At 37.2% G+C, this 12,896-nt stretch overlaps 1 protein-coding gene across 9 annotated transcripts in view; it reads left to right on the plus strand.

The window, feature by feature from the left end:
* The window catches only part of TRAF3 (TNF receptor associated factor 3), a 75,351-nt gene that overhangs the window by 48,994 nt on the left and 13,461 nt on the right, over window positions 1–12,896 (plus strand). For 6 of the 9 annotated variants that reach the window (XM_080394602.1, XM_080394601.1, XM_080394603.1 and 3 more), the window contains 4 exons: window positions 2,773–2,853; window positions 5,540–5,614; window positions 7,378–7,470; window positions 11,930–12,070. In XM_080394602.1, the coding sequence (XP_080250728.1) occupies window positions 2,773–2,853; window positions 5,540–5,614; window positions 7,378–7,470; window positions 11,930–12,070 (390 nt within the window). The remainder of the gene's footprint in view (window positions 1–2,772; window positions 2,854–5,539; window positions 5,615–7,377; window positions 7,471–11,929; window positions 12,071–12,896) is intronic. The other 3 variants (XM_080394606.1, XM_080394607.1, XM_080394608.1) reach the window with 3 other exon arrangements.

Raw genomic sequence — 12,896 nt, forward strand, 5'->3', positions numbered from 1 at the left:
TAATGAGAATCAGAAGCTTATAATGAGACTGCATGTTTGAATGAAAGGCTCCTTTTGACTTCTCATTTGTCACCCAAACCTTGAGTTCATCTCTAGTGTCTGTAGCCTAAAATTTTCTCTAATGTGATAATGACTGAAGCAGGCCTCGGTGACTTGAACTGAAAATGGAGCTAGAGGGAGCATACCGAGAAAAAAGGTATGCAAATGGAAACAAAAATAATTTTACCGAAGTATGTGTGGTTCATGTCTTCATAGAATCCCATGACCTGTGGGGTAGGAAATCCCCACTGTTGGAGGCAGACTCTTTCGTTAATGATGTCAGTACACATTTTTTTAGATTGTATTTGTGTTGCCTGTAATGTCACTAAGCAAGTTAACGTCTTAATTTCTCATCTGTTGTTTAAACCATCTAAAAAGTCAGGGTTTTTTTTTTTGTCACAAAGCTCCTATGTCACAAATGGCTCTTCCATTGCAGAAGTTCTGGCATATAAAGATGGTGCGTTGTTAAAACAAAAATTAGGGGCCTGAAGTGCTTCTGAATTACTCTGTTTTTCTGTGGATGATCCACAAAATTGCTTGAAAGTGCTTCTCCTATCAAAATTGACACTTGGGCAGTATTAGAACGATACAGATCTGGAAGGACAGCATTACTTAGTGCCTAGGCTCTTCACTGCCACCTTAGCCACAAGAAGGCTGTCCCAGGCAGACCTTGCCAAGGCAGTCTGGATTCCACTCCATAGTCCGAAATACAGCCAAGCTGACTGGGACAGCCACAGGGGAGCACACACAAGACATATGTCATCCTGCTCCCTTGTTGCTGCTATGGAACCGGACGCGTTCCTAATGCGGCACTGGCTGCTCTGGGAGCCGTGTTAGTACCCTGCCTGCCCCCCGTCTGTGCCGGGTGCCCGGCATGTGGCATCACCCCTGTCTTATGCTGCATTTGGCTTTTGGTTTTGTGTGCTCCGCTGTGTGAATGTAGCTGGTCGGTAGGAAAGAGGATTCTGCCACTGGAATGGGATTACTCTGGGATATCCTGGAGTCACTGGAAAGGCTCCCCTTGGTTTCAGTGGGTGGGCCCTGGGATGCATGGTGAGGAGGGGAGTTGGGGAGAGGGCTGAGAAGAAGCTGTGGTTTTATTACAAAGAGAGAGTCGATGTCATGGCCTTTGCCAGATAGTTTGGGTTGGTTAGAGAAAAGCGTAAGGGAATTAAAATCAGGGAATGAATGTTAGAAGGGGGTATTATTTTTCTAGTTTTGTAGTTGATAAACCATTAAAGAAGCCTGTAGGGCAGTGGGCTCCTAAGCTGCATGATAGTGTGATGTCTCTCTCCAACATGATTACAGACGTGTTCAGAATGCAGGGGCCCAGGTCCAGCTGTTGAGTCTGAGCAGAAATGGGCCTGTTGCTTGTCAGAAGAGTACGGCAGTCGCCCTGCCAGAGGTTATTCTGAGGAGAGGTGTTGTCGGGCTGTAAGCATTACCCCTGGCTGGGTATCTGTATTGGGGTGGGGAGGGCCTGGAGCTAGCTCCTCACCCTCCATCGTGGCGGGGAGGGCCTGGAGCTAGCTCCTCACCCTCCATCGTGGCGGGGAAGGCCTGGAGCTAGCTCCTCACCCTCCTCATGCTCTGGGGAGCTCTGGCTGAGGAGCAGCTTAGGCTTCTGTGCCTTTTGTTGCTGTGACTGTCTCCGTGTGCTATACCAAGTGCACTAGTGCAAATGAGGAGGACAGCAGGATAGACTTGCTTCAGAATAGCCTACCTGATGATCTGTTTTTAAACGTGAGGAGGTACACATTTTCAAGTGTTTGCAGGTGTATGACAGAAGTTCTGAACCGAGGCCTTTCACATCTCAGAGCTTGGGTCTCCTTCACATCCTGGTTTTGTTTCAAAAAAACAGACATCATTACTGGGCAAAAAGGGCATGCTATTTGTTCTTCCTTTTCTGACAGGCTTATAAATCTAGACCTTTATTTCTTTCGCTTTTCTTAAGTACCAGAAATGAAACAGTTGTTTGAAGTTGAATGGGACATTCGTAATTAAAATTTAGTGCACATTGACAAGAACTAGTAAAGACTAGAAAAAAAACTTGATGTGAAATGAAAAACTTTGTTTTCCAAATTTTTCACTTTGTTGCAAAAAGCTTGGGCCTGATTTTCTTCCCTCCCCGTGGCAATACGGTTTGACAGCTATACTGAAGTATCTGTAATCATCTAGGTTCAGATCAAAATGCCTGCCCAGCATCACGATAAAATTTAAACATCTGTTTGAATTTCGGTTGTATAACAGTGTGGCTTAGTATCAGATGTTTAGGAATCAAAATCAGAAAAGAATTGGAAGGGGAATATCCCTACACAGGAAAGATAGATTCTCTGAGAGTGGGGTGTACATTTTTGAAAAGCTTTTCCATGCACTTTACTGAACAGGACATCTGCAGTGGTTCTGCTCGCTCTTAAAGATGCCCATTTTTGTGAAAAATTCTTGGGGAAGAAAATGTAACTTCTAGTATTGTTTCATCACTCTAAGCAAAACCAATAAAATGGGAAGCAAATAGGTTTACTCTGTGTGGGGAAATACATCTACTGAAAGCATAAACTGATGTTCAAGCAATTGCAGTTCTCTAACTCTGTACAATTGGGTTAGACATTGAAAAAATCTTGTGTAGTTTTTTGGTTTTTTTTTTAGTTATTGTGTGATGCTTTTCCTTGCAGGTAAATCTTCTCTTTAATTTCAGAGTAAGAGTTGATATGTGGTTTGCTTTTTCCTCTGTAGAAACATGAAGATACAGACTGCCCGTGTGTCATGGTTTCGTGTCCTCATAAATGTAGTGTTAAAACACTCATGAGGAGTGAGGTAAGAAGTCATACCCAGTGTTGTGCTGAAAAATCGAATGTTTTTTTTTTTTTAGTGAGATCTCGCAAGAATTTTGCCAGAAGCCATTTCCTTATTAAAATGTGAGATCTAAAGAAAAGCTTTTTCTACCCCACAGTTAAGTGTGATAACACTCCAATATTTTTAATGATTTCTTGAAAAACTATTTTAAAAGTAGTAATTTCTTAGTTTTGTGTCATTATTACACTTTGCTTGCCCAAGATTAGCGCATGTCTCTCCTGCTTTTGTTTTTACTAGCTCTCCCCCTGCCCTTCCCCCATTTGAAGTATTGAACACAATAGAGCAGCATCTTGGGCTAGTTAGCTTATATTAAAATAAAAAGAGATAATTAATATTTAGTGCATATTGACAAGAATTAGCAAAGACTAGAAAAAAATATCATATACACCTGTAGAATCGTTCCATGGAAAAAATTAAGTTATTATTAAAATGTTAAATTTGGGAAAAAATAGTAACTGACACTTAGAGAATCAGTGTCAGGTACAGGGTAATATGAGTACAACATTGCAGCAGACAGATGCAACAATGCATAAAAATGTCTCTTAATATATAGAAGCTTGCAGTAATATATAGACCATATTAAAAAAAAAATCAAAATCAGTCTTGTTTGAACAGATCCATGTTCTTGTACATTGACAGATGCTACTTATATCTTTGAAAGTCAATGTGCATTATTTTATCCTAAAAACAGAACTTACTCACCAAGGCTGGGGAAGAGCTTGTTTAAGTCTTCACCACTCTGTAAGCCTCACTTAAGGAAAGTTGAGTTTCTGATCTGAAGATAAGCTTTTCTCTTTTCGCTAGTACTTGCTTCCGAAGTTGGATTCGTACTATTTTTCAGTTACACTTGTAAATTATTGATCATGTCATAGTGCACAAGGCATATAAGGCACCTGTGAAACACAGAGGCAGTCTTTTCCCCCAGGATAATGAAATACATGATAGATACTGTACCTATTAAAAGAAATTGAACTGTTAAGAAAAGAGAAAATACATATACTGAACATACTGAACCAATTCTGTCAGTGCTTACTTCCAACTTTAGATCCTGGTTCTGGAGCACGTAAACATATTCTTAAATCTTGACTTCAGCAGTTACTTGAGAAAGAGGTGCATCTGAGCGCTAATTAGAATCGGCCCCTTAAAGGCTAGGTCGTTACACGTATAGTCAGGATTGGGTTCTGAAACCACTGGTAGAAACAGAACTTGCCCTGCATTATCTGTTGCTGTATGTTGTTTAATTTTTTTCTGATGCTGTGAAAATGTATATATTACTTAGGTGCATGATTAGGAATAACAATTTTTAATGCAGAAAATGGGAAAATGCCTGCCTAACGGTTTGCGAAAATTCTGTAGTGTGCAAGTGAATATCTTACTGTAGAATAAAAGGCAATTTTTCATGTTTAATTCATAACTCCTTGGCAGACTTCTAGTTTTGAGGAGTTGAAAATGTGGCGTTCTTGTAAAGCCTGTTACACCACATGTCTCTCTTATATGGTCTTTTTTTTTTTTTTTTAACCTGTGTCTTTTGAAATTATACTGTGATTTTCTGCAGAGAGTGTTTAGAACATGAGGTGTATATTAGAGATAAGTGACCAGTTGCATTTTGGTATGAGATTTTAAAGACTGCCCTGTCTGTTCCAGAGCTACACGTTCAAAGCAGCACTGGTTCACCACTTCTTCCGATGGAGGTGGATGAGCTGAGTCATGTGGGGCTTATGGTGTGGGAATTTCAAATGACATTTTGAAACCCAAAAGAGTGGTGCCAGATGAGGAGCTAGGCCTTAGCTCCTGTCTGCTGTGTGGGAAATACAAACTGCAGATGCTGATTTTGAAGAGTGTGTGTTGCACTAGCCTTTCCAAAAATGGCTCTTTGCTCCAACTTTCAGGTGGTTTGCATCCAGCTGCTGCCGTCTCTGCTGCAATGGCGGCTGTCTGTATATATGTATATGCTTCTGTGAATTGGTTTATTTTTAAATGAAAAGTTGTCTATGCTCCTAATAATCCAAGTTATTGGAATAAACCTCAATCTGTGAAAAATGCAGGCATTTTACTAATCAGTTTTAATCCTGTGTACTGCATTTTCTTTAGTTACTTAACTATACCTATTCTAAAACTCTTCATCTGTTTCATGCAGTACTCGTTTAGTCTTTTTTGTGTAATTTAACCATTAAGTTTAGGCACGGAGAATTGCATGTTATGTTTTGAAAAATTGGTTCCTCGTGAAACTAGGATTAAAAAAAATGTACTGTAGTACAGTGAAACTGATCTTAAGACTTGCTAAGAACATTAGTAAAATCACTTGTTGAGAAAAGATTAGTCTTTTGTTAAATTCAAATGAAATCATAAATAATTGTAGAGTGTGTTCTTGTTTGCTTTTTTTTAATTGGGTTGCCTATTGAAATAGTCTTTAGTAGAAGTTTCACTGTATATTAAATGTATCACACTGTATTGGCATGTGCGTGTGGTTTACATATGTGTATATATAGTATTTGCACTTTAGCTTAGACTGGAGAAAATATACACACGTGTATTGTATGTTCTGCAAATGGCACACAATACAAACCTGATAACCTGTGCCCTTTATGTTTTGAGCATTATCATGCAAACGTCTTTTGCCAAAACTCACATTTTTTTCCTATTGCAGTTGAATGCACATTTGTCAGAATGTATTAATGCCCCAAGTACCTGTAGTTTTAAGCGTTATGGCTGCACTTTTCAGGTCAGTATATAACAATTATACTTCCCAATTGATGAAAATCTGCAAATAGAACCTAACTCTTTGACGTGAAAGTTCTGGACTTCTCTAGTCTTGGTTAACAAAAAAATCATCCAGTTGCACCAAGTGATTATGCAGCAGATGTTTGGTTTTGCATTTTAAAAATGAACAAAATAAAAAGCCCACACATTCCTGCAGTGGTTTGAGTACGTTTTGTTGAAGTAGGAAGATGACACATTTGAATAACTTAGAATAAAAGGAAAGTCACTTTTGTTCTTCAGAAAATAGACTAGTGACTTCAGTTGTTTCTATGAAAGTACTTATTTATTTTCTTAAGTATGTTTATATTTTCTCTCATTTGGGTATCTTAATATTTTTAGGGTTAAACATAGGTTAGTGCACTTAAAGTGTAGTTTTATGTGCATTCATACGTATGTATGCACATAGGTGTATAATCAAAGCATAGCATGAAATGTATTTTTTTAAAAAATTAGATTTCAATCTTGGCAATCCCTGCAATATTTTTTTAAAAAAATAAACCCAAACCTCAGAGCTTAGTTTCAGTAGTATTATTCCTGTCTTTTCCAATATTCTGCTTCCCATACCATGTATCTTGGGGAATTTGGATGCTTAAGTAACGATGAGATTAGTCAGGAAATTTCAGAAACCACTGACAGGAAAAAGTGGAGTTTATCAGATAGTGTTTCATTTGTTAGCCCATGATAACTTAGAGGCAAGAACCGTAAGCAACAACACTTCCCAATAAACTACTTCCTGCAGGTATTTCCAAGTTCTTAAGTAATGAGCATTCATCACTTTAAGTATTAACAGTAATGCTCTTAGTGGTAGAACTGATCAATGCTGTAACCCTGCCCACTGTTATGTCTTATGTATTGCCATTCATTTTATGTATGTATATGTGTGCATATATGTACATATATCCACATATATATTTTTAGTATTTTATATAGAGTACATACCTTGAGGATCATTGAAACCATTTCAGTTGCTTTGCAGCATATCTACCATCAAAGCTAATATACTCTGCATTGCAAAACACTTACTGAAGTACGTGTAATGCAACACAATACAAATGAAGTAATATGGTCTGCATCTTATGTACTCTGTATATGATCTATGTGTGTTCTGTAAACTTTTTATATAGTGGTTATCTGTAACAGCATTTATAGGTTGTGCAGAGGCAGCATATCTGAATATTATAGAGCAATCATGGTAACATCATAGGATAACAAAGTAGGCATTCTGATATCTCTCAAAGTAGTTTATAAAGCTGGCAATTTCCAGTGATTATATATTTATCCTAAATATTTGTCTTTAATGCTCAACTGAGGGAAAACTTAGCGCTTATGAAGCTGTTAATGAAATACAACAAAGTTTTAAATTATGGTTTGGGGAATTGGACATCGTAGCTTTTGTATGACTCAAGTTTTATTGTGCTTTATTCAGTGTAAAGCTACACAGATGACTCTACAATTAATTTTGTAAACCTTGTGCATCTTTATTGTCTCTGATGTATCAAGCACACTGGGTGGAGATACATGGCAGTTGTGTACAACACTTGCTATATTAAATGTATTCCTGACTTTTGTAAATTCCCAAGTAAATTTCCCGTCTCTCTGTGGTTCTGCAACATGCATCCGTGAACCAAAATATGTAGTGTTGGTTCGATGTCTTGATATACTCTTTCTTTGTAGGTTTAAAAGAAGTGGAATTGGCTAAAATGTATAAATTCTTTGTTGTCACAGGGAACAAACCAACAAATTAAAGCACATGAAGCCAGCTCAGCAGTGCAGCATGTTAACTTATTGAAAGAGTGGAGCAATGCTCTAGAAAATAAGGTATATCTTCTACTCACTTCTAATTTTCATTGATTTCTTTAAATCATTTAAAAATACTGGAAGAAGCACTTTTTTTTTTTTGTTTAACAGCTGTTCAACAGTACAGCTAAAGCATTGGTAGGCTCCAAAAGCAGTCAGGCCATTTAGTATATCTGGTTCCTTTGTTATAATAAAATGCTGTGAGAAACTTGGCTTCGCAACTCCATATACAATTTTCCTTGTTGATAACTTAATTAAAACACTTTCTTCACATAGATAAATGTCCAGTATTACATTTCCTCTTTGAGCTGCCTTCTTACCAAAGGGAGGGTTCAGAAAGCTATGGCAGCACTGTGAGCTGTGGTTTTGCTACATTAGTATTTTTTCAGAGATAACATTATTGGAAATACCATGTAATAAATTGGTTATTTTATTTATTTATTTTTGTTCTTGCTCTCCAAACTTAATGACCTGCAAAAGTTAATTAAACATACTGTAACTCATGGGCATGATGATTTCTGCTTTAGTGCTAGACCAGAATGAAGTTCATGTTGCTGTGCTTTCTTGGGACTCCTAGTTTTAGATTGTTTGGGATTTGGGAGATGCTGGGAACAATATCAGTATCAGCTATGATCCTTTGGATCATTTGAATTAGTTTGTCTCTTCTGCAAATAAAACTTAAGGCTTTGATTTAAAAATGCAAAACTTAAGAACAAATCACTTTTCTTAAATCTTTTTCAGAAAGGTTTTACATAGCCATTAAAATAATGCTTTTTTTTTTTTTTTTTTTGTTTGTTTGGAAGGAGGGGGGGAGCAGCCAGGCAGATGGGAATTCCAGAATTACCAAACTATTGTACAAATGCAAGTAGAAGAGTCAGGAGCCCCTTCAGATTTTTTTCTAGAATGAGTTAAGTAAGAGTAACAATTCCAGTGTTAAGATCAGTGGCAGTTAAGATATATGCGGCTTGTGACTTCTGTCATCTCACAGTGGACTGCTATCTCAAATTCAGCAAACTGTCTAGAAAGCATATTCCCTTCTTATTCTACAGTGATTTCTTATGCATGGGTTTCCAGCAGGGTCTTGTCTTGCAGCTGCAGGAAGTGTAGTTTTAAAGCAGAAGTTAACAGGAACAGCAAAATATGATTTTTATCCCCAGCACATTTGTCCCTGGACTCCTTGGTTTTGAACTCAAGCCCCAAAAAGAAACCATTGAACTTGGGAGGGTTTTTAGACAGAATTTCTACTGTGTATGTAGGTCTTAGTTTGATGATCAATAACAATACTTAAGTTTGCTTTTGCATTTCAATCTCTTTGTTTTAACACATACAAATTGATATCCTTAGTTCTTTTTTCATTAGTATAATTAAAACTATACAATTTATTTTACATCATAAGAAAAAAAAACAGTTCCCTGTGACTTCCAGAAGATCATGTTCTGCCTTTTGCCAGTGTCCTGAGGGGTGCTCTGCCATTTAAACATGCCCAGCAGTTCTATGTTTGTCTCCTTTATAGAGCTAAGAGAATGTACACTTTACTACTCTTTTGTGTTCAATTTTTGGTTTAACTTCCGTTTAGGACATAGCTGCTTATCATTGTTTGTCCTTTTTTTTTTTTTTTTTTTTTTTTGTTTTTCACTTCCTGCTTTGTAGACTTCTTGCTATTCATAATAAAGAGTTGAATCACTGGAAATCCCAAGACTGTGCCAAGTTACCAGAATAGCTAACCACATATCATATGTCAGTGACTTTAATCTAGAGAAGGGTAACAAAATGAATTGTAACTTCATTGTTGCTGTCATCTTTGAGAAAATAAACTATTCTTGCACTGAAGAACAACAGTGCAAAGTTAAATTAGGTAATGAGTATCACAGAAGTCTTGGCCTTGGGGAAGTCAGTGAAAGTCTTGTTGGTTTCTGTAGGGCGAAGATTTCATTTGGGATAATCACTGTGATATGTACGGCGGTTGGCTTCTCCCAGTCACCACGTTCTTTAATAGTGCTTATAGATTATGCTAATTGAAAGTCTTCAGAACTGAAAAGCTTGTGCAAAGTTACGAGTTTGGTATTTGAAAATGGTGCTGTTGGCAGAGAGAAGTGAGAGAAGGTCAGATGTAAAATCTTTAAATCAAAACTCTGGGGCAAATTAGAATTTGCTGTTTGTTCACTCTCTGATGGGACAGACTTGCAGACTGAACTCCCATGGATTTTGTGATGTTGGAAATAATGAGTTGAACATCATTTTGTGGCTTTGTCACATTCTTAAAGAAATCCAGTGTAAACTGTTTTTAATATGTGACTTAAATATGTGACCTGTTTTAATCCAGTTTTTTGTGGCATGAGATTTCTTCCATTCTTTTTTTAGTGAGCAGTAACAAATGATAGCTTAATGTGAAAAGCTGCTAAGAGCATGCTTTATCCTAGGAATATTTCAAATATGACAAGAAGGTAAAGGAAGCTGATTGATGCAGTTTGTAAACAGATGCTGTGTTTCCTTTACCCTGTTTTTTACCTGAAGTTCCAAAGACATGCCAAATGCAATTAGGAAACTATATTTAGTGTTCAAGATTTCTTATTCACAAATTACCACTGAAGTACAATTACTGACTTAGCAATGACAGTTCTGTATGATTAAGGGCTGCAGGACATAATTCTGTTTTTCTAGTGTTCTGTAAAACTGCATGGAAAATCTCAGTACAAGACAGGCCCACGTTCTGTAACTTGTACAAAAATGGAAATGTAATGCTAGTGACACAGAATGTAACTGCCTTATGACTGGGAGGCCTGGGGAGGAAACGATGAGAGAAAGGGAATGTAAAGATCAGAATTAACTAAAGAACTCTGATTCATTAAGGAAAAGGAGGATGCAAAAAATTAAAGTGGCTACCCAGCAGATCTGAAGTACGTGGGAGGCACGGGTACTAGTTTAATTTCAACTTGAAATTTTTCTCTCATACCTAGGCATGCACTCCTACAGCCTTGAGATTGTTTCTCTCTCTGCACTGGCAAAATTAGCTATATCTCATTTCTGTTGAGCCTCTTCTGCCAGTTTTTCCATATATAAAATGTGGAACTAATGTATGTGTGTATACACATACATGCTACACTATATTGAAAATTGAATACGTATATATATTATGGTATCTCTATGTTTTTGGGCCACTGTCTGATGAACCTGCTGAATGCCTGTGGCCTTTGGCAGTCCTTTGTCTAGTTTAGGTGAGTATAGAAATTGAAATTATTTACCTTTTTAAACAGGCTAGCTTCTTGAGTCTAGGAATTGAGTGACATGTGAAGTGATTAGACTATGTCTGATTAGAGGGCAGTTAAGGTGGTGGAATTCCACAGTAATACCCACATCAGAAGTAAAAATGGCTTATCCTCAAACTATCATCTGTATCGGGGGTGGTAGTGTAGATTTTTTGGGGAACATGAAGCATCCAAGTAATTGGTCTTAATGTGGAACGTTAATCAAGATTTTCCTGGGTCAAAAATGGTGCTGCTTCTTATCCATATAAAGATCTGTCTGTGGAACTAGTCAGGGCATGTCCAAAAGTAATTTGGTGTCAAAATGTTTGTTCTGTATGTTTTTGCTACTGAATAATTTTGGCCGGGGAAAAATGAGATTTTTAAAGAAAAGCAATCCACCACCACAAAGCAATCCCTTCCCCAAACCGTGTTAATGAACAGAGCACAGAATAGTGTGATAGAGAATGATTTATTGTATTACTTTAGTCCCCAAGGAGATATAATATATGATACTATTCTAACTAGGCGGCTGTTTTAAAATCAGAATGAGTCACTAATGAATGAATTCATAAAATGTCAATACAGAGAGAGAATATAATCCACACTCTGTAGCTCTTTAGGCTTTTCTACTTGTAGGCACCATTGGATTTTCTTTCAAATGCATGGATCCCTTCTGTATCCACTCATTTCAGGAGTTTTCATCACCATCACGTTCTGTGAAGCCAAGACAATTCCATGTAGATTTTTTCCTTTAATTTGCTTTAGATCAGGATAGCATGGAGTAGGTGGGGAAGATTAATATTCCCTTTCCCAACTGACTTTTCAGCTGCTTGGCTTCTCTCTGACATCCCTTCTGTGCAGGGCTTTAGTTCTTAACACTAATCTAGAGCTAAATAGGTTGTTCTTTCCAAACTCCAAGCAACTCCCAAGTCAGTTAGTAGAACTCAGGAAACAAAGCCATTAAATAACAAACTGATTAAAGACAAGATTATGCTTAGACCCAAGTTCTTATGCTGTTTATGTATCCCGTCTGCACTTTCATTAGCTAAAGTCGTACCAATACCATGCTTTGAAAGTGCAAAAGTAGCTGTCAGAAGGTTGGGGTTTGTCTATTTGCAAGACATGGGGAGAGACTTTACTAGGATCTCATCCCTTTCATGTGCGCAAGATAGTTTAACAAAGTTATAGGTATTTTTAATAAACTTTGGCAGGAGTAATTGTAGAATTTTTTCCAGGTGGCCTTGCTCCAGAATGAAAGTTTGGAAAAGAACAAGAGTATACAAACTTTACATAATCAGATTTGTAGCTTTGAAATAGAAATTGAAAGACAGAAGGAAATGCTGCGGAATAATGAATCTAAAATACTTCATTTACAGGTAAGAAATTTAGAATCTCCCCATTAAAGCAGAAATGGTAGTAGCTTCTGTTATGTGCCTTTACGCTTCTGAAGTGAGGTGTTCTAATTAAAAAGGGGGTGATAGTTTACCTTATTATAAAGCTATTCTGTGTTGCTTTTTTCTCCCCCTTCTGGTCAGTAGCTGGTTTGTTGTGCTTGGAGTAAGATACTTAACTAAAACACTGCAGTTGCCTAGCCTATGTTAAAACAAAAAACCCTGTTTAAAAAGTGAAAAGAATGAAAATGAAATTACAAATCTTGCCTGAAAAATAGTCATAATTATTTTTTCTTCTCTGAAACAAAATTTAATAAAAACCGCCACCAAACAAACAAACAAAAAAACCCCTCAAAAAACAACAAACCCTGAGGAACTACTATTGTCAAACTGGTGGACAAGATTAGCACTTTAAGACTGTTATGCGTATAATGTATATTTATTTTCTGCTTGCTGGTATTGAAAAAATTATTAACAATGAGTGAGATCAGTTTGGTGTGGAATTAAACCAAATGTAGTACAGTGCATTTGAATACATTTTTCTTAGAAGGATAACAGAAACATGGATTTAAAAAAGTGTATCTGATTAGTCCTTTGCCCAGTAAGTGAATTTCTCATTCTGTGGTCTAAATCCCCTGGCCACAAGCCAGTGTCAAACCAGAAATGCCCTGGATGCTCTAGTGTGGTGCTTAGCCCAAGCTGAAATTCTTTGCTTTGCTTTCAGAGCTGACTTGGGATATGGATGCTGGGAATTTGTGTTAGCTTGTGCGATACTAACCACAATTAGGGATATCTCAGGAGATACTTAGCA

Source organism: Falco punctatus (genome assembly GCF_963210335.1).
Source record: "Falco punctatus genome assembly, chromosome: 7".
NCBI classification, from domain to species: domain Eukaryota; kingdom Metazoa; phylum Chordata; class Aves; order Falconiformes; family Falconidae; genus Falco; species Falco punctatus.